We start from the raw sequence: 25,214 nt of genomic DNA, 5'->3' as shown, positions 1-25,214 counted from the left end.
CCCGTGGGAACTTCCATGCCCTCATCATGCGGATGGCCTTATCCCATCTCGGCATTATGTCATGGAGGGTGTACCTATTCTATGGGGAGAATCAGATACTTCTCGTGACAACTCCCTCCTCTCCAGCATGAAGGCGCACTTTGATCTGTCTTTTCAGGCACCCAGAGACCAAAGGAGAGGGAAGCAGCCCAGGCAACTACCTACCTAGGTACCTACATACCGACCTAAGACAGGCAGGCACCTTCCTCCTCTTTCCTGACGTATTCACACAAGTACCTACCTAGGGATAGGAACGGGTACCCAGGTAGGCACTTCAGCCCCTTGCTTCGCTAAACAAGGCTGGGAGAGAAGGGATTATCACAAAGGATCAAGCAAGAAGAACACGCACCTGGCAACCTTCCAGTTCACATAACATGGATCTGATTACCTAGGTACCTAGGTACAGACGACATAGCGTCTCCAAGACCTATATATGGATCGGTCTGGCTCCCACTTCAATCCCGTCAGACAGCGCCCCATATACCAAGAGTCCAATTCGCGCCGGCAGCCGCGTTCCTCATCAACCCCCCTGGCCCCATGCTCTGCCGCTGCTGGGCTTTGAAATCAACCTCGCCAGGCCTGGTCGCCCCGGAGGCACCCTGTTGCAGCCAGAGGTCGCGATCGATGGTGGCGATGGCAGGAACTTTGAGCTGGGTAAGTAGGCTTGCACCGCTCCATGGTCCAAGAGACTCGACGGCCCTCAGCTCGCCGTGCACCCTCGACCTGGCATCACTCCCCTTCCGTAGCTGCTCCTCAATCGGGTCAACTTCAGGGCCAGCGTTTGCAGCATCGTGCCAGACCCCATCCTGCTCTCCTCCGCCATCGGTCTGCGAACTGCTTCCCGTTGGCCCATTTCTTCTTGCTTGTCGGCTGCCCCCATTCTTCAGCTTTGGATTGAGCCTCAGCTGTTCCACACCCTTGCCCAGTACCGGATCCCATCCTCGTTCCTGCACGAGATGGGATACTTCGTCAAAGATTCTCCTCCGAAGCCCGAGAACCTTTGAACAGCCGCCAGTGAAGATAATTCGTGACATACAGATTGCTCTGACATCCACGGGGAGATGTAAAAGACTGCGATATACCAGTAGGTGCAGTGGGAGTTCATGGTCGTCAAAGCTCCCATGCGAGTACTGCAAGTCGAAGAAGGCGCTTTCGCAAGGCTCCGCGAGCTGGAGGTGAGGAATTTGAAGGGTCGTCGGAGGATGAGCAGACATCAGTGGGACTGAAACGGTATCGGGAACAGCGGCTGGCCCAGTGCCCTGAAGCTCGGATTCATCCTGCTCTTGCACGGTCGGAAGCGACTCCTCCTGTCCCTGGGGGTTGTTTGAACCGCGGGCAGGTTTACACCATGCCAGCCGTGAAGTAACGTCGTCGCATTCCTCGAAGCTAACGACTTGTTCTTGGGAAGCTTCGGGGCTGTCGTCGCAATCCCTGCCTTGGGCCCGGGCAAGGGAGCGTCCGAGAAGCTTGTGCATCTGGCTAACGAGAATGCGGCCAGCGCGGATGCTTCTGTTACACCGGACCTCCCTATACTCATACACGCTCGTCACGACAGTCTCGGCCCAGCCAAGGTCGACGATGAGTGCTGACCGTACCCCAGCGGCAACTGACGTAGCGATCGGGGCCGACAGCAGAGAGATAGTAGGAGGTAAAAAACGGTTGAATAAGGTGTCCAGCACAGCGGAGAGTAGAGGTGTTGCCATGGACGAAGGAAGCACAAGGACCATTCGTCTGGGCTTTGAGTCAATCAAAAGGTATCTGGGAGCTCTTGTCAGCTATACATGTAGCGTATATCAGGTAGGGGCCATTTTACTTTGTGAAAGCTTCTCTCAACGCCCTCTCCAGTTTGTCTCCAACCAGACCTAGGTCAACATCCCGGACATCGAGGTCCCACAGCTCATGATCTCGACCCCATTGCTCCCCAGTTAGTCTCTTCCTCCAATCGTCATCATAGTCGGCTTGCCATGCCCGGAAATCGCCAGTACGGCGTTGCTGATCAGGGCCAAACGAAACCGTGCCTCTAGGAACCGGGTCTCCAGAGAACCCCACGCGCAGATTTCTCGTGCCAAACTCTATGGCTATGATATCTTCTTCGGCTCGAATAGTAGAAGGCGAGCCAAAGGCCGAATGGATGGTGCGTAGCGGAGTGTGTGGGCTTGGAGGTCCACTTCCTGAAGGAGCACCGCCAGCCCGGATGTTGGATAGAGTCCGATGGGCGAGGCTGGGAGCCGCAGGATTCGACGCCATGCTAAATAAAAGCCGCAAGCACCGTCTAAGCCCTTTGGGCCCTTAGATTTCAGTTGTGATGCCCAGATATGAGCGAGGATATCTGGAGTTGCCTTGCTGAATGACGTTCCAGCGAGCTTCGTTTACGGCCGGGGGGTGGATATAGCCGGAACGGTCCCACCTGTATCCGGCCCTGGTATCCCGGTCAACCACTGAATCCATGTGACGGACCGACGGGGCGAGGTCAACATTGAACAATTGTGGTCGTCATACCTTCCCAAGAGCATGCCGATTGAGCGCGTGAGGCGATATTCCTCGGGAATATAGTACGGCCGATATGGCCGAATGATGACTGTTTTCGTATCTGGGCTACCTAGCAAGACTTCATCATGGGCATCAAAGGGTGAGCAAGAGCTACCCCCGCCACGCGCAGGTCAGTTCCGCGCCGCTGACCTTCTCCTGCAGGATATACCGGGAAATAGGCCCCGGAAAGCGCAAGTCGCTTTGCAAACTCGCGGTCGACCAGCTAGAAAGGACAGGAAGGCCATTCCGCCTGGCAATTGACATTTCCATCTGGCAATTCCAAGTCCAAGCAGCGCGAGGTGAATTGGCTACCACATCTTGGCTTAATCTTCGCCTTCAGTTCCTGGCTAACTTGTTCGCCCCAGGGGGTGCCAATCCCGCCATACGGACGCTCTTCTACCGCCTCGCACGGCTTCTGGGCCATTCGATCCAGCCCATATTCGTCTTCGATGGCCCCAACAAGCCCGCCTTCAAGCGCAACAAGCGTTCCCTTGGGAGTGGCGACCCCGGGGCCAAGGCGATGGCAAAGCGGTTGATCCGGCTGTTTGGTTTTGCCGTGCACGATGCCCCAGGCGAAGCCGAAGCCGAATGCGCACTCCTCCAGCAGCAGGGTATCGTGGATGCCGTGCTGAGCGAAGACGTCGATACGGTTATGTTTGGCTGCACGCGGACCCTGCGTAACTGGTCCTCAGAGACAAAGGGGAATAAGACACCTACGCACGTGTCGGTATACGACACTGCAGAGCTGCGACAGAGCGAGTCGGGCTTGGATAGGGAGGGCATGGTACTGGTCGCTCTGATGAGTGGAGGCGACTACATCCCCGAAGGCATCCCGGGCTGTGGGGTAAAGGTTGCATGCGAGGCCGCAAAAGCAGGACTCGGGCACTCCCTGTGCCGGATCAAGATGGCAGACAAGCAGGCATTGGCAGAGTGGAAGGGGGAGCTGCTCCACGAGCTGAAGACGAACGAGAGCGGCTACTTCAGAACGCGGCACAAGGCGCTGGTGGTTCCAGAAAGCTTTCCGAACATGGAGGTGCTTCGATACTATACCCATCCAGTTGTCTCGCAGCAAGCAACACTCGATAAGCTGAGAGACGGCTTCCCTTCCAAGGCGCCTGTTGACGTTATAGGCCTGAGAGAGTTTGTTCGAGACACGTTCGATTGGGCTTATAAAATCGGGGCTATTAAGCTCATACGTGTCTTGGCGCCAAATCTGCTCGTCCAGGCATTAGTAGAGCGGAGCGAGCACGCATCGGCCGAGCTGGGTGATCTCGATGCCATCCAGCAGAACGAAACATCTCTAATAAAGGCCATCTCCAGTCGCCGAATCCACTTCAGCACTGACGCTACGCCCGAACTGCGGGTATCCTATATTCCAGCCAGCGTAGTGCAGCTCGACCTTGGCGCGGAACCGCAGGAAGTTGCCGTAGCCTGTGGACGCGAGGGTTTAGCCTTGAATAGCGATGACGAATTCGAAGAGGATGCCGCCGAAAACGGATTGGAAGACGTCCCCAAAGCTACGAGCCGAAAGATATATGACCCTTCGCAACCAGAACTTATATGGGTCCCTGAATCTGTCGTCAAGCTCGGTGTACCTCTGGCAGTGGAGGACTGGGAGGATCGACAGAGGGCGAAGGAGTCGCGGATAAAGGCTAAATCAAGCAAGAAGGCGAGGCCGAAAAAGAAGGATATGCCTGCTGGTACTCTCGATCAATGGCTCAAGGTATCAAAACCCAGCAACACGGTCCCAGAAAAGGGGGCCTATCGGCTTACCGCATCCTCCTCATCGCCATCCTTGCCCAGTCTACCTTCTGGTCGGGATGGCCCCGCGTTCCGGGTGCCCTCTCCACCCCTCGTCACCCTCGACGATACATACAAAGAGACATCCTCTACTACACGAAGTAAGAAATCCAAGCAGTCCAAGGTCCCTGCAACGGCGAGTTTGCGGACGGCACAGACAAACCCTTGGACGCTTGCCGGCTCACAAAGCAGTCCCAGGGTTACGAAGATCACCGGATCCTCGCCTGGCAAGTCTTCACGGCAGCCGATTGTTATTTCGTCTAGTCCTCACCCCAACCCGCTATCTTCGCCCCAGGCTACGAATATGAGGACTAGGCGATTGCAATCGTCGCCGGTACGGAACTCGTCCGTCTCAGAACCGTTCCGGTCCCCTAATTCCAGCCCTAAAAAACAAAGATCTTCGCCTGGGCCCGAAAGGATGCCATCAAAGGCTAGAAGGGTGAGAGACCGTAAGCGTGATGAAAGCGAATCAAGGGATAAGCTCCAAAACTCAACACAGACCTCGATCAAAGATTACGGGTTTCTTAACAAGGCCAGGGGGAGCCGAGCGAATACCAAAGCCTCCGCCCAGCCAGATGTAATAGAGTTATCAGGGGACGAAACGGACGGAGGTGCGCCGCTGGGACTTCTTGCCGGCGAGTCGGCCAATCCCGGCTCAGGGTTGCCAGCAGCAGCAGCAGGGGATGACCCCGACGACCCCTTTGGGCCAACAGGACCCCGTAAGGAAGGACTCATGACGGGTGAAGTGGACGCCGATGGAGGCGCCCCGCGGTTAGCCGACGGCTCGTCGAAGAAGACGAGATTGTATATAAGCAGGCTCAGTGATGTCGGGTACTTCGAAGAAGTCGAAGTCACCCCGGAGGAGGCCGATCGCCTCCGGAACGATCGGGGAGCCTCTTCGGCGTCGCGGACGATCCTGCGGTATAGTGACGTCTCCATCGTAGACCTGACTTCCCATGAGGCGTGATGGACAGGTATTGGATAGTATGATACCAAGCCACAAATAAATAAATAATAATAAATTAATAAATACGTTTGTGGCTCCTTCAGTCGAAGCAAGTCACTACCTAGTTACCAGATCAGTGAATACCTTCCACGACAACTGCCTACCCTGAGCGGCTTTTATGGCACAAGTTGGCCATGGTCCTACTTCCCCCAAATGTTCACATTGACCATCTCAACGGGAGTAATCTTGGGTATTTCTGTTAAATTTCTTCATACGACTCTCCATTAAATGGGTATCCTTCCAGTTTAGACACGCTCTCGTTACATCAGATCGTGATATATCATAATAGAAAATGATAGGGCAAAAATATCCGAAAAGAATCGTCGGTGAGACAGAACATATCGAGACTCCGCCTCCAGTCCATCCATCGTGCCTTTCCATTTTTTTCGTCTATGTTCGCTGACAAGTACGAAACCCTCCGTATCATACTTAACCTCGCCAGGTGACGACTGCGCCCTGCTTTCCCTAGAAACACCCTAAAAGCCCACTGAGGGAGAAAAACAACAGAAGAGTAGGAAAATAGAACAGAAAGGAAAAAGGAGGGGGAAAAAGAGGACCATAATCATACCCCACGAGGGTCCACCATCTAAGCCAGTCTTGCCGTCTATCTCACTGATAAATCATCCAAGGGAGATCCCTATCCCCAATGGTCGTACAGGTCAAGTACCCAATCCCATCCGCCAGACCCCTCGCGTCCCCCGCCCCGCCACCACCACCACCACCACCGGCGGGAGCCGACTCCAGCAGCTCCAGCCGGCTGCCGGTGAGCGGGCGCACGACCTCGCGCGCCATGGCCTTGAGCTCGTCGACGCGCTTCTCGAACCGCCGCAGGTTGTCGCGGCTGTACAGGTCGGGCGTCAGCTTCAGGAAGCGCTTGCACTCGTCGTGCCCGAGGTACCCGGCCCCCGAGCCCGACCCCAGCGTGCGGTACGTCCTCCCGAGGCTGGCGAGCGGCGACAACAGCACCCCCGCCGACGCTGACGCCGACCAAGGCGCAGATGGTGGGTGCCGTCCCGACCGCCCGCCACCGCTGTTTCCGTTGCCGTTGCTGCCGCCCGCCGCGCTCCCGGCGTGGCTGCTCCCGGCGCGGGCGGGCACGGGCGGGCGACCGGATGTCCCGCCGCGGGACGCGGCGCCGAAGCGCCTCTCCGGCGCGGCGGCGGGTCCGGCAGCAGAGGGAGCCGCGGTGTTGTCGGCGAGCCACTGGCGGAACAGGCTGAGGGCGAGCCAGTCGAGGTAGCCGGTCGCGGGGGAGACGCGCTCGCCGGAGCGCGTGGTGAGGGCGAGGCGGAAGAGGCGGGCCTCGACGCGCGAGACCGTCTCCTCGAGCTCGTCCACCTTGTCCTCGATCAGGTCGAGGACCGACTCGGGCAGCGCGGCCCGCAGGCTGCGCTCGCCGGCCGGCCACTGCCCGACCACGTGGATGAGGGCCTCCTGGAAGATGATCTTGCTGCGGGCGAGGTAGCCCAGCCGGAGGTAGCTGATCGGGTACTTTGCTATCTGCTTCCACAGCTGGCCCTGGAACTGGAGCAGGTGGTGGTCGACGCGCGGGCCGGCGACGGCTAGCGCGTCGTACTGGTCGGCGAGCGTGAGGAGGGACTTGCACTGGACGTACGCGTCGGCGATGTTGATGCCGTCCAGGATGGGGGGGTAGTTGTACATGATGCGGAAGAGGTTGTCGTAGTCCCGGAGGAGGTCCTGCTCGGCATGGGTGGGCGGCGGGAGGGAATGCTGGTTATGGGACGACGGTATGAGGCTGAGATTGGCGACGGAGCGGAAGAAGGAATGCGGGCTATAGGCTGCGGACGATGACTTGGTCCGGCTCGTCGATACGGGGGGTGGCCCACCGAATATGGAGCTTGATGGTGTAAGGCCTGCAGCTGCTGTGTATGCGCTGCTGCTGCTCTCTTCCTTCTGGACAAGCATTGGTATGTCGCCCTCCCCGGTGCCGGGATCGAGCTCGTATCTCCACCTCCGCTTCGGGAATCCTGCAGCCGGCGGCGATGGCCTGTCCTCCCCGTCGCTACTATGCTTTCTTCCATCCCCCAACCTTGCCAGCTGATTATCGCGGTCGTCGTTGTTCGCCGGCCCTCCCTCTATAGCTCCTGCGGTCGCTGGCGGTGAATGTCCGGGCAGCTGTTGCGCGCGGGACCACTCATGGCTGGTGCTCGCCTCGAAAAACCCCGAGCAGCGGGTGAGGGTATGCCTGTGCAGCAGGTAGCGATTCTCATGGCCGCTTGCGACCTTGACCAGAATCTCGACGTCGCCCGAGTGGCTGAATACGGGGAACTCGTTCTGTGGAGTGTAGGCGCCGCCGCCGGCATGGGAGCGGTTGTAGCGGCGGGAGCGTGACGAGATGTGGGAAGAGGCCGCCCGCGAGTGCGTGTGATGGAGGTGGCGGCTGTGACTGCCGCCGCCGATGACGGACGCTGGCCCCCGCAGCGCCAGGGAGGTGGCATTCGGGTCCGACTGGGAGGCCATGAAGGGGGCCCGGGAAGCTCAGATGAAAGTAGCCGAGGAAGGAGGTAGTTTTGGAGAGAGGCCAGCTCTTCCTGTCCTGCTTGACCTCGTTCCTTCTCGATGGGACAGGCCGCGACGGCTGGAGCCGGCTGCCGAGAGACGGTCGCGTATATTGCTAGGTACCTTTGCTACAGGGCGGGGTGCCGCAGTCAGCATGTATGTAGTCGGGGATTAATGGATTAATAGAGCAGAAAGGACCGCAATAACTGTAATAATGCCAATGATGAAATGGTAATCGAATGTCTACAAGGCAAAAACCCACAAAACCTAGAGAGATGCCCGGAATTCCTTCCAGCCTCTTCTAATCGTATTCTCCTGTCGCTTGTCCAAAGCTGTCAAGTCAGGGGACTCGGGAGGCTGTGTGCTCGCGTCGAACTTAAGTCGCCACTTTCAAGGACGGGTTGGCAATGATTGGCGATAACGCGACGGCTCAAGAGTCGCTTTCGGCGCCCTCCACTTTTGACCTATGCTCGCATCAGACGCCAGAGAATATATTTGACATAGAAGCGGTAGGTCGATATTGGAATACAACAAGAGGGTCCGTCGGTTGGTTGTTCTTTCTTTGTTTTCTTGGATAGCCTCCCAGCAACACGGCCTCGTTCCTCTTTCGTGCCTTTTGTTGATGGCAACACTGCATGCAGCAGTTTCCAGCCCTTGCGCCTGCCCATGCACTTCGCTGCAGGGAATCGACTCGAGCAGCTCCAAATGACTCCAAGCCGCTTTACCACCTACCCACCTCGTCAAATTGGAACCTCCTCACATGTGTATCTGGGCTAGTGACCCACCATTTCTATTTCTGCGGCCACTGCCGGACCTATCAATACTGCTGCAACAGATGCACACACCTTGGACTCGCAGCTTCCGGCCGCCCTTCGTGGCCAGTCCACGTTGGGGTGCCTCCCTCACCTGGCACAGAAACTTGCCTTCCCACTTTGCACATGCCCAATCAATACGTGTATGTCCAGCCCCAACATGTTTGGAGCGCTGCCATCTCTCGACTGGCTGGTCTTGTTTCACCTTTGTACATGTCCGTCCCTCCCAGAGTCCCCGAGACAGGATGTACCTACCTAGTTAAACCTCAAACATTTTGAGCGTTCCCACTTTTGAACATTGCACCTGACTGGAAAGAGGTCGTATCGCATGCTTAATAGGTATAGATACCTATTCGTCTAATAAGATATCAGGTTTGAAGAGGCCAACGGCAATGAAAAGAGAACGTATGATTTCCGTTCTAATGTTACAATACACATATGTGCAGACATGGAAAACAAACCCCGATTCCCCTAAATTGCAATCGCAGCTTACTGTTCCCAAATGACACCCCGTACCCTCGAACCCTAAATCCGTGTTACTGGCCGTAGACTCGACCGGCTCAAGCCATTCCAACCAGCAGCCTGTTACCATCGCGTTCCGCCGAAGCAAAGCCAGATCCATCCTACACCAGTCTCAATCGTCCAGTCGCTCAGTTCATGTCCATATCAATTGTTGTAGTCGGTGCAGTCGTAGGCGCGGATTCAGGTGCGGACTCGACAGCCTTGGGACTCTCAGCAGCGTCCATGGTTTCGAGCCCATCAAAGGTTGGCGGGGAAATCTTCAAGTTCTGCAGCACGCGTTCTACATCCCTGCTGACTAGGCGGCCGTGACGTAGGTTCTCGGCGAATAGGAAGAACCCTTCGTTGGCCTCGACCAGGTACGATTGTAGGCCGCGGCTTTCCAATCGAATCTTTGGATTGGTGATAGGGAAATGGTTTTCGATGTAGCGGGCCCAGCCACGAGCGGCGGCTTGGATGTGCTCGCTGTCGCTGATGCGGCTCCAGCCGATGCCAAGGTGGACTGTGAAGTCGTCGACAACTGGTTGAGCAATCGAGTCCGATGATGCCGTCATTGGGTTTACGGCGTCGTGAATCGGGCTTGAGCGGTTGCTCTGAAATGCGTCGGTCGGAGAGTGGGTTGTAATCATTTCGAGTCGTTGCGATTTGTGGCTTCTCAAGGAAGGACGCTCTTGCGATAGTTGTTCTTGGGCAATAAGAGCTGCTTCGGCTCTCTGTGTGGCTTTCTCGGCGGCCTTCTCTTCAACCCACGTGCCCGACTGGCTGGTCGCATCAGGGACATAGCCGGTGCTGCGTTTGATCAAGGTCATACCGGGTCCATAGACCCAGTCCTCCTCAGACTCTTTGATGATGGGAGGCTCGACTATTTTTTCTGGAGGGTCGAGGTTGACTGCTGCTTCGTCTCTTGATCGCTTGCGGCCCGCAACTGAACAAGAATTCTGAATTGGCGTTTGGGACCATGAAGATGAGTGACTGAACGACATTGACTGGTGAGGAAAGACTGGCCCGCCCAGTGGACCTTGATGAGCAGGCTGTGGAGGCATGGCGAGAACGGGCGAGTCGGTGTAAGTACTTCCGAACGGTGCCATAGTTTGATTTGTGTAGCACTAGATGAGAAGTGAGAAGTGAGATGGGTGTGTGTTAGATGAGTGACTTGACACTGGTCAAGACGCGTGATAGCGTGTGGGCACTAGAGTGGGAGGGAATTGGGAGGTCAGTGATGATGGTGAAGTGCCAGGCCCAGAGGCAATTGGTCAAATAATAGGTAGAAGATCGATGGATGGGAAGAGGCTGAACGAATTGACGAAGCCGAAGACGGAGTGAGAGAGGGTGGAGGACGAAACGAAGAGGAGGAGGGAAGGAGCGAGGTCAACGAGGTGTGTAGAGAGGGTAGCGTGAGGCTGATGCAAGGCAATGGCTAAGAACCTAGCGTGACTGCCACGAAAGATAGGCAATGTTCAGGAGGAGGTAAGGTTGTGAAAGTGAAGAAGTTGGGAAGGGGAAGAAAAAAGGTAGACGTGACTTATGGGGGGAGACGGAAGGTAAATATGTGCGAAGAGCAAAAGATGGGCGAAGGAGGGAAGAAGGCGGCGAACTGGGTCTGAGCTGCAAGCAAGCATTGCGGGTGCGGATGTGAGAGAGGCTTCTTTGCGTGGAGTATGCCGGTCAGGTAAGGCAAGCTCCAGATCGATGTCTCTGGTTGGCCAGAGTCATAACCCTGGTCTCTGCGGGTCGTTGCCTCCGTGGTTGGCAACCACTATTGGCTGGTTGGTATCTCGCAACTGACTGTGGGCCCCATTCCCTTGTTGCTCTGGAGAGGTCCAGTCTTCTGCCCGTGCTTACTATTTTTGGTTAGCTCCTAACTCCACGATTTCCACACGATTTCCGCGATTGCTGGGCCGGTTAAATCGGTACCTCTCTATGGTGGACCGTGCGTTGGATCCTGTGTGTCAGAGACGGCACACACAGCGTGTTACAAATGCCAATGTCCTTAAAGTTAAGGCAAAAATGAAGCAGCTAAGCCGGATTTGGATGTGGCCTAAGGATCATCGTTCTTACGCATACACGCCACCCCCCGACACCACTCAAGAACTGAGGAGGAATAAGCTGAGGGCGTATGCTTCGATAAAACATCTCCCAAGGTACTCAACGAATAACTCTCTTTCATCAACTTAAGAATTTGCCATGACCTCGCTGCTGTAACACTATCGAGGTAGTTGTCTATCAGGTCGGGAGCTCGTCATCATCGCTCCTCAGACCTTCCAATGCCGCATGTTGCTTACCTAAGAGGATTGATGGATCGCTTATAGCAGCTCTAGGTTGACCCCATGTCTCTCCCCAAGGCCTGCTCGAGTAGCGCTGAATCATCCGTGTTCTCAATTCCACCATACAACCCGAGAAACCCCGGGGTCCGCAAGCCCCCCGGACTCGGGCTCCTCCCACGTCTTCGTCATCTTCTCGTCGGAGAAGTCGGGGCTGGCCGCGGGCAGACCCTCCTCGCCGGCGCCGTGTATGACCCCTGCAACCGGCTCTGGTGTCGAGCCTCAGGCAAGTTCTCCGGCGTCTCGGGTTGCGCAGCCTGTGGTAGCCAATCGTTATAGACCCGAAGTCGCGGTACTCTCACGACGGTTGACGGGGTAGTGGGTTCCGCGTCCCGAGTTCCCGCTGCTCCACTCGGTGAATGAGGTGTTGCTCTTGTCTCTTGATCAGAAGATTGCTGATGCTGAGGGGCTTGCGGTGTGCTGTTAGTGAACACAGCGTTGACAGGGATGGTGCCAGTACTGCTTAGAGAGACTTGGCTTTCGCCTTCGGTGGCATCAGCATGTTCGGGATCACCCAACCTTCGAGACCTGCCAATAGAAACCGGGACTGCGCGGTGCGGAGTAGCAATTGAGGTTGATCTTTCTGGTGGAGCTGGAGCTGTGTTGGGTGACCCGAATGCTGGCCTACCAGTATCCGAGCTGCGAGGAAATCTCCTTGGGGTCATGGCAAGCAATCTCGTGCCGGGAGTAGGTGGCTGATGGGCACTCGAACGCTCTGCGTTGGGTTGACGACTAGACGCATGCTGTGGGGTGGCCAAACAATGTGAATTTGAGCTTTCTTCCTCCTGAGACCGAGTTCCTAGTTGAAACGGCGAGCTAGGTAGAACCTCATCGTTGCTCGAGGTGGATGATAAGTAACTTGTCTCTTCGCCTATGGGAGTGGCGAGGATTTCGGATGTCAGCCTCAATGGAAGGTCAAAGCTGTGAGTCTCTGGAGTAGGGAAAGTTAAGCCATCTCCAGAACTGTGTGAAGCCTGATATCGGAGACGGACCTCGGCGTCCTTGACCTCGGCCATGGTCACCGAGATGGTTGTGGGTTGGAGTCGAAGCATGGCTCATCATAGGTACCGAATTTCAGCAAGCATAAGAGGGTGGGAGTCGAGTGATTGGCACCGTAGCCCATCCCCCGAGCAACATCGACGATTCGACATGATCCGAGGGCCTATCCCAACCACGGCGGCGAGTCGAGGTACCTTCCGTTCATCGGCCGCATAATCGTTGAAGGTATGGGAAAGAGAGACTAGAGCTCCCCAGGCAGGCAGGTACGAGTTAAGCCCAGCCTCAGTGCGTCCGGCATGACAGCTGCATGTCGGGTGTACCTAGGTTAGGTAGGTAGGTAGGAAGGTACGGAGAAGCATCGAGCAACCTGACTTGGCCCACATAGACCGGATCCATGATGCTGCTGTCCTCTGCGAGGCAGTGGAGAAGAAGGCCGCAAGAGCCGCAATATGTGGTTATCTTCGGTAGGTACCTATTTTCAGAATACTTTTCACTTCCAAGGCTTATGAGGTTGAGACAGGTAACCAAGAATCAACGTTCCGCCTTCCCACCTCCTGCAGCCATCCAAATGTTGTTACACATGACAACATTTTTTATGAGGACGGGACACGAGAGATTCAGCCAATACGGGCTGATGCAGGCTTACATGTACTGTACCTACTTAGGTAGGCAAAGCAAAAAAGAAAGACTTTGAACTTGTATATGAAGCCGGCTTTTCCGTGACAGGCACTGTCAACTTTATCTTGCGTTGATGACGCTGGATGTCAGACTTTACTATGCGTATTGCAGTAATTACTTACATCTCTTGGTGGGTCCCAGTCGGCTCACAGCACGCATTCGCCGGCTGTTAACCCCTGACAGTTCGCCAGATATTTCAGCCAACCAGCGCCTATACCACCGAAACTAACTGCCAACCTAACCCAACATTAAGCTGTGTTTCGTACACTAAATGAGGTACAATACGCGTACATACCTTGGGTACTTTGCCTGCGCCAAAACGTCAAGTTGAACATTGCAAGCCATTGGCAAATGTTCCCATCCGGCCCTGCTAGCACCCGGGTCGAGTGTCTTCGGCCCTCTGTTATCTCGATTCCTTTCTTTCACTTGGGATTCCCATCTTGCCTCAGCTGCTGATCCGCTGCATTTTCTCGACGCCGTCCCTTTCTGGCCGTCGCCCCAGTCGTTGCCTCGCAAAGCAGCCTCTGGATCAGCAGTGAGCCCTGCAGTGCATGCCCGTGCCTGCCCGTGCCCACTACTACGCTGGCAAAGCTGCCCGCACACTGCACTACCTACCCTACCTACACTACATACTAACTGACCTTGACCTGACGACCCCCGGCTGACCGATCAACCGACCGACCGACCGACCGATGTACGTCGTCTCGATACGGCATTCATTAATTTTACCTGGCTCCACGCCTTCCTTCGCTCTCTTCTCGATCCTCTCCGGGTCTCTTCGTCGCAGCTAATGGTTATCCCGACAGCCAGCTGCATGACTGTCCTCGGCGGTCCCTGGCCATCCTCCTCTTCCACAGCCTTCACTGACGCGGCCGTGGCATCTCCCTCGCTCCAATCTCAACAGCCATGAATGGCGACTTGAGCTTGTCCAGAGCCCTCGGAGGGCTGCGGATTGCCAACCCGGACGATGCATCTCCGCACCCATCGCGCGAGCTCTCCACCGAGTCCAACGAAGTCTCTCCTCCCGCTGTAGACCGACCTTCCTCCAATCCCTCTTCCAGCCAGCCGCCACAGCATCAAGCACGCGACCCTGCGTCGATGATACCCCATAATTCCCATAATCATCCTGGTCTTTCCCATCGACAATCGGATGCCGGCAACCCATTCGACTCGCACCTTCAGCCAGCATACATCGGCTCCTCCTACCAAGCCACCTCGTCGTCAAATCCCGGCAGCTTGCCCGGCGCGAGGCCTGTGTCTGGCTTATACCCCAACTCCATGGCCCCGGAAGCAGACCAACCAGTCTCTCAGCCCGGACACCTTCGGGCGGAACCGTCACGGTCGTCTGTGTACGGCATGCCGGCAAGAAACGACTCACGATCTGGCTCTGGCCACCCTTCATCGATACCCTCACGAGAATCCAGCCGTTCCTACAACACCGCCCGACAGGCACCACTCCCACCAGGCAATAGCCCCCTACCCCCGAGGAGAAGTTCGAAAGGAATGGGTGGCGGGTATGCCTCGATACCCGGTGTGCCTCAAGCTCCGCCAAGCAGCAGCAACTACACCCCAGACATGCCTCTGCTTACAAGCAGCGAGGAATGGAAAGATCGGGGTGCTGCTCTTGGTGTACGGAAGGAGGTGGATGCCGAGGGACGCACCATTCTCAGATCCGTCAAGAAAGGCGTCCGGGATTTCTCGTTTGGTCGGGTACTCGGCGAGGGTTCTTACAGCACGGTTTATCTCGCCACCGACCGACAGACACTGAGAGAGTACGCCGTGAAGGTGCTCGAAAAGAAACACATCATCAAAGAGAAGAAGATCAAATACGTCAATATCGAGAAGAACACATTGAATCGGTTGACCGACCATCCCGGCATCGTTCGACTTTACTATACCTTCCAGGACGAAACCTCGCTCTACTACGTGTTGGATCTCTGCAATGGCGGCGAGCTCCTGGGTGTGCTGAAGAAGAGCGGCACGTTTGACGAGGAGTGCTCTAGGTTCTACGGAGCTCAGATTCTAGACGCAATCGAGTACATGCATTCAAGGGGCGTTATCCACCGCGACCTCAAGCCGGAAAACGTGCTGCTGGATGATCAGATGCACATCAAGATCACGGACTTTGGCACCGCGAAATTGTTGATGAGCGAGCCCAGGGAGGCCAAACCGCCAGAAGAGATGGACAATATGCGGAACGAAGACGGTCAACGGGCTGCTTCTTTCGTCGGTACTGCAGAATACGTCAGCCCTGAGCTCTTGACGAACAAGTCGGTTGGGAAACCGAGTGACCTGTGGGCGTTTGGCTGCATCATATACCAGCTTCTTGCCGGCCGGCCTCCTTTCAAGGGCGGCTCAGAGTATTTGACCTTCCAAAGGATTGTCAATCTGGAGTACGAGTTTCCTGAAGGGTTCCCCGCCGCCGCAAGAGACCTGGTTGAACGCTGCTTGGTGCTCGATCCGGCCCGTCGTCTGACCATCGAACACATCAAGAACCACGAGTTCTTTGATGGCCAGAAGTTCGGCAAGGAGCTCTGGAGGATGAAGGCGCCGCGATTACGGCCGTATATGCCACCGACTCAGGAACCGCGTGTGATCCAGCTCAACGGCTCGTTGACTGGCGCCCCTGCGCCGAACGCCACATCTCGAGGGCAACAATCACAATCGAATGGCTCCAGACCTGCGAGGATCATCACGGAGCTCCTCCCTCCCACACAATTGGACATAGAATGGTCTCCGGTCCTGACCAGAAACAACGAACGGATCCTGAAGCTAGGCGACCTGATGGTCATATCATCGCCAATCCCAAACAGCGGGCATGGAAAGGGTGACGGGGAAGGCCACAAGAAGTTCTCGCGGTTCTTCGGCGGAAGTACCACCAAGAAGAGGCAGCGACTCGTTATGATAACATCGAGCGGGCGAATTGTGCTTGCGCCAGCTGGCGGAGAAGAAAAGAAGGCTAAGCAGGAAATCTCGCTCCTCGCACCGGATTGCACATGGCGAAGCCATATCGATGCCAAGGGCCAGGTTGTTTGGTGTGTCGATTCGGTATGTCTCCTTTCTCTACCCCCCTGGGCTTCGAATGGCTTGAGAAGGATATACGTATTTACTAACTGTCTCCAGAACGGCATCCATTACACCTTTGAGCAATCCAAGGGCACTTCGGATGATTCAGGATCCTTTTCGGCCGATGATTGGATCGAGTCTCTCGAACGAGCGAAAGATTCGGCCATCTCACAAAACCTGGTCGGATCCTACAGCAGTGATAACGGCTATGGGGATATGTCGTCCTCGATGTCAAGTCCGGCGAGCACCTTGGGGGGGAGGTCTAATTTCCCCGATGGTTTCAGTGTCAGCGACAGATCTGGCCGGAACCAGCTGAGCAAGAGCCAGGCGAGTCTGGATGACACAAACGTGAAGCGAAACCGCTTCAGTAAACGGCAGTCGAAGAACGGGCTCGGCGCAGCTTTCTAATCCATTTTTGTCATGTCAGAGTGGTCATGTTATGTGTTCTGGAAGCCGCCATCTTTCTGCTGCCTATCCGATGGACAAGAATCACGCATGGATGTTGTCATCACACTCTTCTCTCGCAGTGTTCGAGACCCTGAGGCATTGGGCCGGACATTGTCTCTACAACCTTTAATGAGCATTATTTGGAAGCGTGGCGTAACAAAGGAGCATCTGGCTAGGCTTGTGTCTTCATTGATAAGCATGCTTACGCTGATTCCTTGTTTGTGTAATGAATAGCTAGTACCTTAGCTACTGGTGAGGTTGAGGCTTGAGTAGACTCCACTCCCCATATTTCTCCTTTTCGAATCCGCCTCTGGGAAGGCTGGGCGATTGCAATTTGCAAATCGCCAAGTACAATTCAATTGTCCTGGGAGTTGGACTTTTGACACAGTCATGAACCAGTTCACGTGCCAACACAGGTGCACGGACCATTACAGGTGTATAGGGACTGGCAAGCAGCCTATTCGCATGCCTGTCATTTTTTTTGATCTTGAACTGTACCACTGCACGACTTAAAAGGACCTCGACGCGATCGACGCGTTTCCATGCTGGGCCCATCAAAGACCAACTTTTAGTTCATTTCCCCCCTTTGTAGAACCGGAAACAGCCTGTCTAGTGTCGCCAAAATGCAGGCTCAATATCGTGGATTTGCACCACCGGGGCCTCCGAGGCCAGGCCCGGGCCCACACATGGCAAATCCCCGTCGAGGTGGAATCGGTATGCTCCATTGCTCCTCCCTCGTTTTCGTCCTTGCCTCTTCGATCCCTTAGCCCCGTTATGCCGGATGTTTCCGTCGTTGGCTGCCATAATTCCACGATTCTAACAACCAATTTTTCCTCTGACCCGTTTGCAGGCCCCATGATGTCGTCAGGCCCGCACCACTCGGTCCCTCTCACCCAGGCGCAGATTGCGCAACAGCAGCAGGCCCAGGCGCATGCCAGCGACCTTGCGAAGCGGAGGAGTCGCAAGCCCACGGACAAGTCTATGCCCGATGGCGTCGAGGATTGCAGCATCGGTGATGGCGCACAGCGTTACAAGGAGCTTCGGGACTTTGAAAGGCGGCTCGATGCTACCATGACCCGGAAGCGTCTTGACATCGTCGATTCAGTCGGCCGCAATGCGAAGGTACGACCCGGTGGCCGCCGCGCTTTCTGCAAAGTTAACGAAAAGCTAACTTCTGTTTGTAGCGCTACAAAACTCTGCGGATATGGATCAGCAACACGGTCGAGGACCAGGCTTGGCAAACCAACCCACTCGACCCCGATAACTTCAATTTCACGTCCAATCTCGAGTCATCGTATCGTGTCAAGATTGAGGGTCGGCTATTGGACGACGAGGACGACGTCGATAAGGTCGATGACGAGGCAAAGTCCGCCGCCGACGCCGACGATGCTGACAAGATGGATACCGACGCGCCCGCCAGGCCCAAGGCCACGCCGGCCTCTGCGAAGCCGGCGCAACGCTATCGGTTGTCGCATTTCTTCAAAGCCCTCACCGTTGACTTTGACCGGAGCCGCGGACGGACCGGTGCCGATGTCAGCGTGGAGTGGAAGAAGCCGGACAGGACCCCGGCTTCTTCCACCCTCCCGGCCGCAGCCGACTTCGATGAGCTGACGTTCAAGAGGAATGGAGACGAGAACATGAACGTGACGGTCAATCTCTACAGAGATGAGATACCGCCGAACGACAGATTTGAAATCAGCCCAGACCTGGCTGAGATCGTGGATATGCATGAGGGATCGAGGCCCGAAATCCTCATGGGGCTGTGGGAATACATCAAACTCATGAACCTGCAAGAGGATGTGGAGAAGCGGAACTTCCGCTGCGATGAGCTGTTGAGGAAGGTATGTTTATCGGATATTGATACCCATTTCTCTGAACACTATCTGACTAGATATAGGTTGTTGGCGCGGAAACTGGCCATCTCCCCTTCCTTCAAGACTACATCCAAGGTCACTTGAGGCCTCTCCCGCCGGTCAAGATGCCCTACACCATCCGGGTGGACGAGGAGTTCCACAGAGACCCCCAGCCGACCGTGTACGACGTCCGCGTCATGGTGGACGATCCTCTCCGGGCGAAGCTCTTCCCGTTCATCCACAACCCGCAGTACGCGGCCATGCTCAAGGAGGTGGCGGGGCTCGACGACCAGCTCGCGGTCCTCGTGCAGGCCATCGCGGCGTCCAAGGCCAAGCAGACCTTCCTGACATCGATGGCGGCTGACCCGGCCAACTTTGTGCGCCAGTGGCTCAGCTCGCAGACGCGGGACCTCGAGGTCATCATGGGCGAGGCGACGCGGGGCGGCGGCGAGGACGCGACGGGCGACGAGTGGAGGAGCGGTGGCAAGGACAGCGTCTGGGCCACGCAGAATGCTAGGGAGAGCGTCAATTCCATTCTGGCTAGGATCCCTGCTCATCGCTGATGACGTTGGCTCGGAAGGGGACCTTGTTGGAGCATTCATGGTTCGGTATCTGTTGGTCATGAGGCGTCCTTTTCTCTCTAGTTTTTTTGCCGCCCTTTTTTCTTTCCTGGGTCTCCGCAAGTATTAGGTCCCTGATTGGAATGTATTGTACGTCGGGGTAAAGCAGTGATTCCATTGACTGTCGATACCCAAGATGAGGTTATGTACTAGTATCACGGAAGGAGTTTGGAGTGTAGTATTTTCAGATCTGCGCCTACTTGGTGACTGGCTCCTTTCTCAAGCTCACTTCATCCTACCGTTCACAGGTGATCTTATACCTCCCTGAAGCCATTTCCGTCGTTTCATGTGCTTCTTTGGATGTCGGCAGCCACTATCACCCCGGACTCATTTTGTGTATATCGAATCTTGCCTGCTATTGTGCTTGATATGGGGTTTAAGCTGAGTCTATTATTTCAAGTCCCCGTTGTAACAGTTACTATTCTTCTTATGGCATCACCGTTTCTCGCGTTGGACACTTTCATCCCCGAGTGAACTTCTGGAACCTTCCTCTCATCCGCGATAGAATGCCCTCAACCTCAGAAAGGAAGTCTAGATGGTTAACTGGCACAAGCGACAGTCTCATGAAAGGGAAGCCTCTGGAGTAGGAGACCATGTAGTACGAGGACGCATGGAGAGACTAGGGTGGGAACAACCATAGGCTGTCATCATGTAGGTTGCTTTGGGAATTGGGATGCATATACTGCCTACATCTCGTCCGTTGGCCTCATACCTTACGCCGACGACGAAGATCGTCCTGTGTATCAACGGAACAGGGAGCCCCCAGAGGACAAATCGAACGCGACATACGGATCTCGGCTCTTGAAATGTGCCTCACCATCAAACTTTCGATTTCAAGGACTGAGATCTCCGCGAAAGTCTGCAGGCGAGAGGAAGGATCTGATAACGAATCCCTCGCTTGGTTTATTCTACGCCAGTCGTATACCTCGAAAACCGTGGATCTAAGTGGTTGACGCGGAGATATCTAGCGGTGATTTACTTCCATGAGAAGATAGATCCGTTTGGATCTTGAGCCCCCTGGTACCTGGATCTGTTTCGGATCCGCAGCTGTGTAGAGTTAGTCGACAAACAAATCACTGTAGCAATCAGGATGGATATGGGCACTCCTCCGATCATGTCGGCTGAGTGAAGTGAACTTCGGGAGAACCTCCCATGGAACATTTCACAGCGCAGCAAAAAAGACGCAGGCATTGTGAAATGGCCATTGAGCACGACAGTGTCTCATTTCCTTGTTTTCTGCATCTATTCCGACCGTAACCCATGCCGTCTCGTCGTATGGAGACACCGGCCGAATGCATATAGATACCCGCAAAGGACGCCAGAGCCGACGGACTCTCGGTGTGAAGGTCGCGTATTTTATGTCGTCGAATTCGTCCATGGGCGAAAAAAAAAACGACTCCCATCCCTAACCAATTCCAGCACCGGACATCTAGGCCTTCGACTTGCCCTTGGACGCCTGCTCACGGCCGATCTTGATGCGCTCCAGGATGTCCTCGCGGTCCTTGTCGAGCTTGAGCTTGGTGATGACGACCTTGCTGGGGTGGATGCCGATGGGGACGCTCGCGCCGGAAACCTTCTCGCGTGTGACCCGCTCGATGTGGATAACATACTTGAGGCGGTAGACCGAGAGGACCTTGCCCTCCTTGTCCTTGTTGAGGCCTCGGACAACCTGGACCTCGTCACCCTTCCGGACGGGGATGCTGCGGACCTGGAGAGAAAATTATCATTAGTACACGACGGGATGCGGCAAGCGAGAGATCCATGGAAAGCTCGTACGTTGTACTTCTCCCGGAGCTCCTTGCTCAACGGCGCGCTCATGATAACTCGGCGCACGCTCGAAGGAGCAGAGAAATGCGCCTTGCGAGACTTCCGCCTCGAGGAGTGGACGTCTGAAGTAGCAGTTGTCAGTACGCAAACTCGAGTATCAGGGTACCTAATGATTATCTTTACTCACTCTTGGTGATCGCCATTTTGATTGTGTTGCCGACGGAGGGAGGAATTGGAGATTCAGTCGGGCGGTTCTGCACACGAGGATGTAAAATGAAAATGGGCTCGAACTTTTTTGTGTGAGATGACCACGCTAAGCGAAGCCCTCTAATTGGCAGAAACTCACCGCCTCCTTATTTGAGCGAGGTCTTTGATCTGTGGCGGTGCCCTCCATAAGTGTGGCGCTGAGGTTTGTGCCGAGGATCTGCCGAGCCGGCACCGCATCTCGAAGCAACGTCAGCTCGGTCTAACAACTTGCACCTCACCCCTTTGGCTTTGGTCGTCAACCTTCATCAGAAATCCGCATCCCCCTCATTTTGTGCGGCCACTGGAGCTCAATCATCGTCAAGATGGCTCCAGCGCGGGATACTCCGTTCCGCTCAGCGCACATGAGCATGGTGCAGCTGTACATCTCCAACGAGATTGGCAGGGAGGTGGTTAACGCTTTGGGAGAACTTGGCTTGGTCCAGTTCCGAGACGTAAGTATCCATCTGCGCAAGGAGTATTGCTGGCAGTGTTATGTGCTAATTTACTCCCCAGCTTAATGGCGACGTTAGTGCCTTCCAGAGGGCCTTTACCCAGGAGATTCGACGCCTCGACAATGTCGAACGCCAGCTTCGTAGGTCTATCGCTTGCACGCGTTTGCCAGCACCACTAACCCATCATAGGCTACTTCTATGCCCAGATGGAGAAAGTCGGCATTCCTCTACGGAAGCTCGACCTTGATGTCGAAACTCTAGCTCCGCCGACGACCACGGAGATCGATGAACTCGCTGAGCGAAGCAAGAGCCTTGAGCAACGAATTTCTCAGCTCAACGACAGCTACGAAACCCTGAAAAAGCGAGAGGTCGAACTCACAGAGTGGCGATGGGTTCTGCGAGAGGCTGGTGGATTCTTTGACCGAGCCCATGGCAACGTCGAAGAACTTCGAGCTTCTACGGACAACGACGACGCCCCGCTCCTGCAGGATGTCGAGCAGAACCACCAAGCTGCCGATGCCGAGCGATCATTTTCCGGAATGAACATTGGCTTCGTAGCTGGAGTCATTGCTAGGGACCGCGTTGGCGCTTTCGAGAGAATCCTTTGGCGGACTCTGAGGGGCAACTTGTATATGAACCAATCCGAGATTCCCGAGCCGTTGATCGACCCCACCAACAACGAACCTATCCAGAAGAACGTCTTCGTCATTTTCGCTCACGGTAAGGAGATCTTGGCCAAGATTCGCAAGATTTCCGAGTCCATGGGCGCCGAAGTTTACAACGTGGACGAGAATGGTGATCTCCGAAGGGACCAGATCCACGAGGTTAATGCCAGGCTTAATGATGTCCAGAATGTCCTACGGAACACGGAACAAACTCTTGGTGCGGAGCTTAGGCAGATTTCGCAGTCGATATCTGCCTGGATGGTCCTCATCACTAAGGAGAAATCTGTGTACAACACCCTGAACCTCTTCTCATACGATCGAGCCCGGCGCACTCTGATCGCGGAGGGTTGGTGTCCTACCAACGATCTGCCTCTGATCAGATCTACGCTCCAAGACGTTAATAACAGGGCTGGACTGTCGGTTCCGTCGATCATCAATGAAATCCGAACCAACAAGACCCCTCCCACCTACCTGAAGACGAACAAGTTTACGGAGGCGTTCCAGACCATTGTCAACGCTTACGGCACCGCGACATATCGAGAGGTGAACCCAACGATACCGGTCATCGTCACCTTCCCCTTCCTTTTTGCCGTCATGTTCGGAGATTTTGGCCATGCCGTGATCATGCTCACGGCTGCGCTAGCCATGATCTACTGGGAGAAACCTCTCAAGAAGGTCACGTTCGAGCTTTTCGCCATGGTCTTTTATGGTCGGTACATCGCCCTCGTCATGGCCGTGTTTTCAATATATACCGGCCTCATATACAACGATGTCTTCTCAAAGCCTTTCACCTTCTTCGACAGCGCCTGGAAGTGGAATGTTCCGGAAGGATATAAGGGAGGATCCTCGATCCAAGCCACCTTGAAGGATCCTCCCCAGAGATACCCCTTCGGACTCGACCCCATGTGGCACGGCAGCGAGAATGACCTCCTCTTCTCCAACAGTTTGAAGATGAAGATGAGCATCATCCTAGGATGGGCGCACATGACCTACTCGCTCTGCTTCTCGTATATCAACGCAAGGCATTTCAAGAGGCCTATCGATATCTGGGGCAATTTCGTTCCGGGGATGATCTTCTTCCAGGCCATCTTTGGGTATCTTGTTATGTGTATCCTCTACAAGTGGACTGTCGACTGGGTCACCCTCGAGAGGCAACCTCCTGGTCTTCTCAACATGTTGATCTACATGTTCCTCCAGCCGGGGACCCTGGATGTGCGACTCTATCCTGGCCAGGAGTACGTGCAGGTCGTTCTCCTGCTACTTGCATTCATACAGGTCCCGATACTTCTATTCCTCAAACCTTTCTATCTTCGCCGGGAGCACAACCGTGCCAGGGCCAGGGGATACCGCGGAATTGGCGAGAGATCCCATGTCAGCGCCCTGGACGGCGACGATGAAGAGGAAGAGAACGGCCATGCGATAGACGGCCGGCACAGCATGGGTAGCGAAGATGAGGGTGTTGCTATGATCACGCACGACCTGGGCGATGAAGAAGAGCACGAGGAGTTCGAGTTTGGCGAGGTCATGATCCACCAAGTCATTCACACCATCGGTAAGCTTTTCTCGTCTTTTAAACTCTCTAACCGTGTCAGTCATCTAACATCCTACCAGAGTTCTGCCTGAACTGCGTGTCCCATACCGCATCCTATCTTCGTCTCTGGGCGCTTTCATTGGCGCATCAACAGCTCTCGGCGGTGCTTTGGTCCATGACGCTTGGCCCGGCGCTGAAGTCGACTGGATTTGGCGGCGCTCTTTACATTGTTGCCATGTTCTACATGTTCTTCAGCTTGAGCTGTATCATCCTCATTGTCATGGAGGGTGTGTCTGCAATGGTGAGCTTATTCCACTCCCCCGCCCACCCACTCCTACATGAACAGTTTGTTAATTCATAAACGATAGCTCCACTCGCTCCGTCTCGCCTGGGTCGAGTCCTTCTCAAAGTTCGCCGAGTTCGGGGGTTGGCCGTTTGCTCCGTTCTCCTTCAATCAGATTCTGGAGGAGTCGGACGAGTTGAGCGAGTACATGGGATGATGACTCCCATTCTCTTCTCATATGTAATTCTAGATAGTGACTTGCATTTGTCCGGTGTATAATGCTATAGCATAGCCGAGTGTAGACCAACGCTGAGCCCGTTAATCTACAACTGTTGGATTTCGTCTTGTTGACCCTGATAAGCATTTTGATCCTAGTGTGTGTGTGGCTTGACGTTGGGGAGAGATTCCCAATCCTTCCAGTGTGCTCTGCAATAGATTCGACACTGCAGCCATGGATAACGGTCCTGTCAAACCGTTCATATACCTCAACTACTTTCGAGCATGTCCATGAAACCAGGCTGAGGTACGTCCACATTGTACCTGGAACATAGAATCCACGAGGCTTGGTGTACATACCACGGGCGAAGCCTCCTTGGAATGAGGTATCAAAGGATACAGCCAATCGACGGGGGAGCCTCGTATCTTGCGTGATTATAAAATACCGCAGACAGACAGGTTTCACAGTCGGCGGGTATTTCACCTGAAGCTCTCGACCCCCACGCCTCTTCTCATCTCATCTCCCTCTTACCCATTTCCTCGATTCTTGGGCGGGTTTTCTTTTTCTTTTCTTTTCTTTTTCCTCTCCCTTGCTGCCCGTTCCGAGTTGAGGCTACCTCTGTACCCCTACTACGTCCACAAAGCCATACATGTACGACCCAGGTCATCTATCCCAATCGATTCGCCAGCCCTGTTTAGTTCCGATCTACAGTCCCCCCAAAAAGCCTTCCCTGTGAACTCTGCTTATCGCTCTCGCCGCAACCTTAAAACCTCCCTCCCCTCCCCTCGCCCTCGCCCAATGTCGATCAACATGATCACTAGACCAACACCTTGGTTCCTTGTGG

At 55.0% G+C, this 25,214-nt stretch overlaps 9 protein-coding genes across 9 annotated transcripts; 4 read left to right on the top strand and 5 right to left on the bottom strand.

Annotated features, from left to right (window-relative positions):
* Nucleotides 1–503: 503 nt before the first annotated feature.
* On the bottom strand, nucleotides 504–2,286 carry QBC33DRAFT_455129 (uncharacterized protein; the record flags this gene model as incomplete). Its single annotated transcript, XM_060424760.1, has 2 exons — nucleotides 504–1,797; nucleotides 1,853–2,286. 2 exons carry the CDS (start codon nucleotides 2,284–2,286, stop codon nucleotides 504–506), a joined length of 1,728 nt encoding a protein of 575 aa, XP_060281753.1.
* Nucleotides 2,287–2,496: 210 nt separating this feature from the next.
* On the top strand, nucleotides 2,497–5,401 carry QBC33DRAFT_544613 (uncharacterized protein). The gene is made up of 3 exons (XM_060428471.1): nucleotides 2,497–2,668; nucleotides 2,731–2,867; nucleotides 2,934–5,401. Exons 1-3 carry the CDS (start codon nucleotides 2,655–2,657, stop codon nucleotides 5,333–5,335), a joined length of 2,553 nt encoding a protein of 850 aa, XP_060281752.1. The 5' UTR covers nucleotides 2,497–2,654; the 3' UTR covers nucleotides 5,336–5,401.
* Nucleotides 5,402–5,983: 582 nt separating this feature from the next.
* Nucleotides 5,984–7,855, bottom strand: QBC33DRAFT_454978 (uncharacterized protein; the record flags this gene model as incomplete). The annotated part of the gene is made up of 2 exons (XM_060424752.1): nucleotides 5,984–6,422; nucleotides 6,504–7,855. The coding sequence occupies 2 exons, from the start codon at nucleotides 7,853–7,855 to the stop codon at nucleotides 5,984–5,986; spliced, it is 1,791 nt and encodes a 596-aa protein (XP_060281751.1).
* Nucleotides 7,856–9,356: 1,501 nt separating this feature from the next.
* On the bottom strand, nucleotides 9,357–10,313 carry QBC33DRAFT_455104 (uncharacterized protein; the record flags this gene model as incomplete). Its single annotated transcript, XM_060424758.1, has 1 exon — nucleotides 9,357–10,313. The coding sequence occupies one exon, from the start codon at nucleotides 10,311–10,313 to the stop codon at nucleotides 9,357–9,359; it is 957 nt and encodes a 318-aa protein (XP_060281750.1).
* Nucleotides 10,314–11,537: 1,224 nt separating this feature from the next.
* On the bottom strand, nucleotides 11,538–12,769 carry QBC33DRAFT_144593 (uncharacterized protein). Its single transcript, XM_060422132.1, has one exon. It carries the CDS (start codon nucleotides 12,596–12,598, stop codon nucleotides 11,675–11,677), a length of 924 nt encoding a protein of 307 aa, XP_060281749.1. The 5' UTR covers nucleotides 12,599–12,769; the 3' UTR covers nucleotides 11,538–11,674.
* Nucleotides 12,770–14,129: 1,360 nt separating this feature from the next.
* QBC33DRAFT_455130 (Serine/threonine-protein kinase ksg1) lies at nucleotides 14,130–16,697 on the top strand (the record flags this gene model as incomplete). Its single annotated transcript, XM_060424761.1, has 2 exons — nucleotides 14,130–16,271; nucleotides 16,347–16,697. The coding sequence occupies 2 exons, from the start codon at nucleotides 14,130–14,132 to the stop codon at nucleotides 16,695–16,697; spliced, it is 2,493 nt and encodes an 830-aa protein (XP_060281748.1).
* Nucleotides 16,698–17,594: 897 nt separating this feature from the next.
* QBC33DRAFT_560901 (putative swi snf complex protein) lies at nucleotides 17,595–19,152 on the top strand (the record flags this gene model as incomplete). Its single annotated transcript, XM_060430093.1, has 3 exons — nucleotides 17,595–17,858; nucleotides 17,921–18,577; nucleotides 18,634–19,152. The coding sequence occupies 3 exons, from the start codon at nucleotides 17,595–17,597 to the stop codon at nucleotides 19,150–19,152; spliced, it is 1,440 nt and encodes a 479-aa protein (XP_060281747.1).
* Nucleotides 19,153–20,160: 1,008 nt separating this feature from the next.
* QBC33DRAFT_144582 (60S ribosomal protein L26) lies at nucleotides 20,161–21,281 on the bottom strand. The gene is made up of 3 exons (XM_060422131.1): nucleotides 21,164–21,281; nucleotides 20,986–21,098; nucleotides 20,161–20,917 (listed from the first exon to the last, which is right to left on the bottom strand). Exons 1-3 carry the CDS (start codon nucleotides 21,177–21,179, stop codon nucleotides 20,639–20,641), a joined length of 408 nt encoding a protein of 135 aa, XP_060281746.1. The 5' UTR covers nucleotides 21,180–21,281; the 3' UTR covers nucleotides 20,161–20,638.
* Nucleotides 21,282–21,456: 175 nt separating this feature from the next.
* On the top strand, nucleotides 21,457–24,870 carry QBC33DRAFT_544594 (H(+)-transporting V0 sector ATPase subunit A). The gene is made up of 5 exons (XM_060428469.1): nucleotides 21,457–21,674; nucleotides 21,736–21,814; nucleotides 21,864–23,891; nucleotides 23,951–24,171; nucleotides 24,239–24,870. Exons 1-5 carry the CDS (start codon nucleotides 21,546–21,548, stop codon nucleotides 24,368–24,370), a joined length of 2,589 nt encoding a protein of 862 aa, XP_060281745.1. The 5' UTR covers nucleotides 21,457–21,545; the 3' UTR covers nucleotides 24,371–24,870.
* The last annotated feature ends 344 nt before the right edge of the window (nucleotides 24,871–25,214 follow it).

Source organism: Phialemonium atrogriseum, assembly GCF_030411735.1.
Source record: "Phialemonium atrogriseum strain 8032-3 unplaced genomic scaffold QBC33scaffold_19, whole genome shotgun sequence".
Lineage (NCBI taxonomy): Eukaryota > Fungi > Ascomycota > Sordariomycetes > Cephalothecales > Cephalothecaceae > Phialemonium > Phialemonium atrogriseum.
Note: the sequence above shows the minus strand (reverse complement) of the source record. Positions and strands in the feature narration are given on the sequence as shown.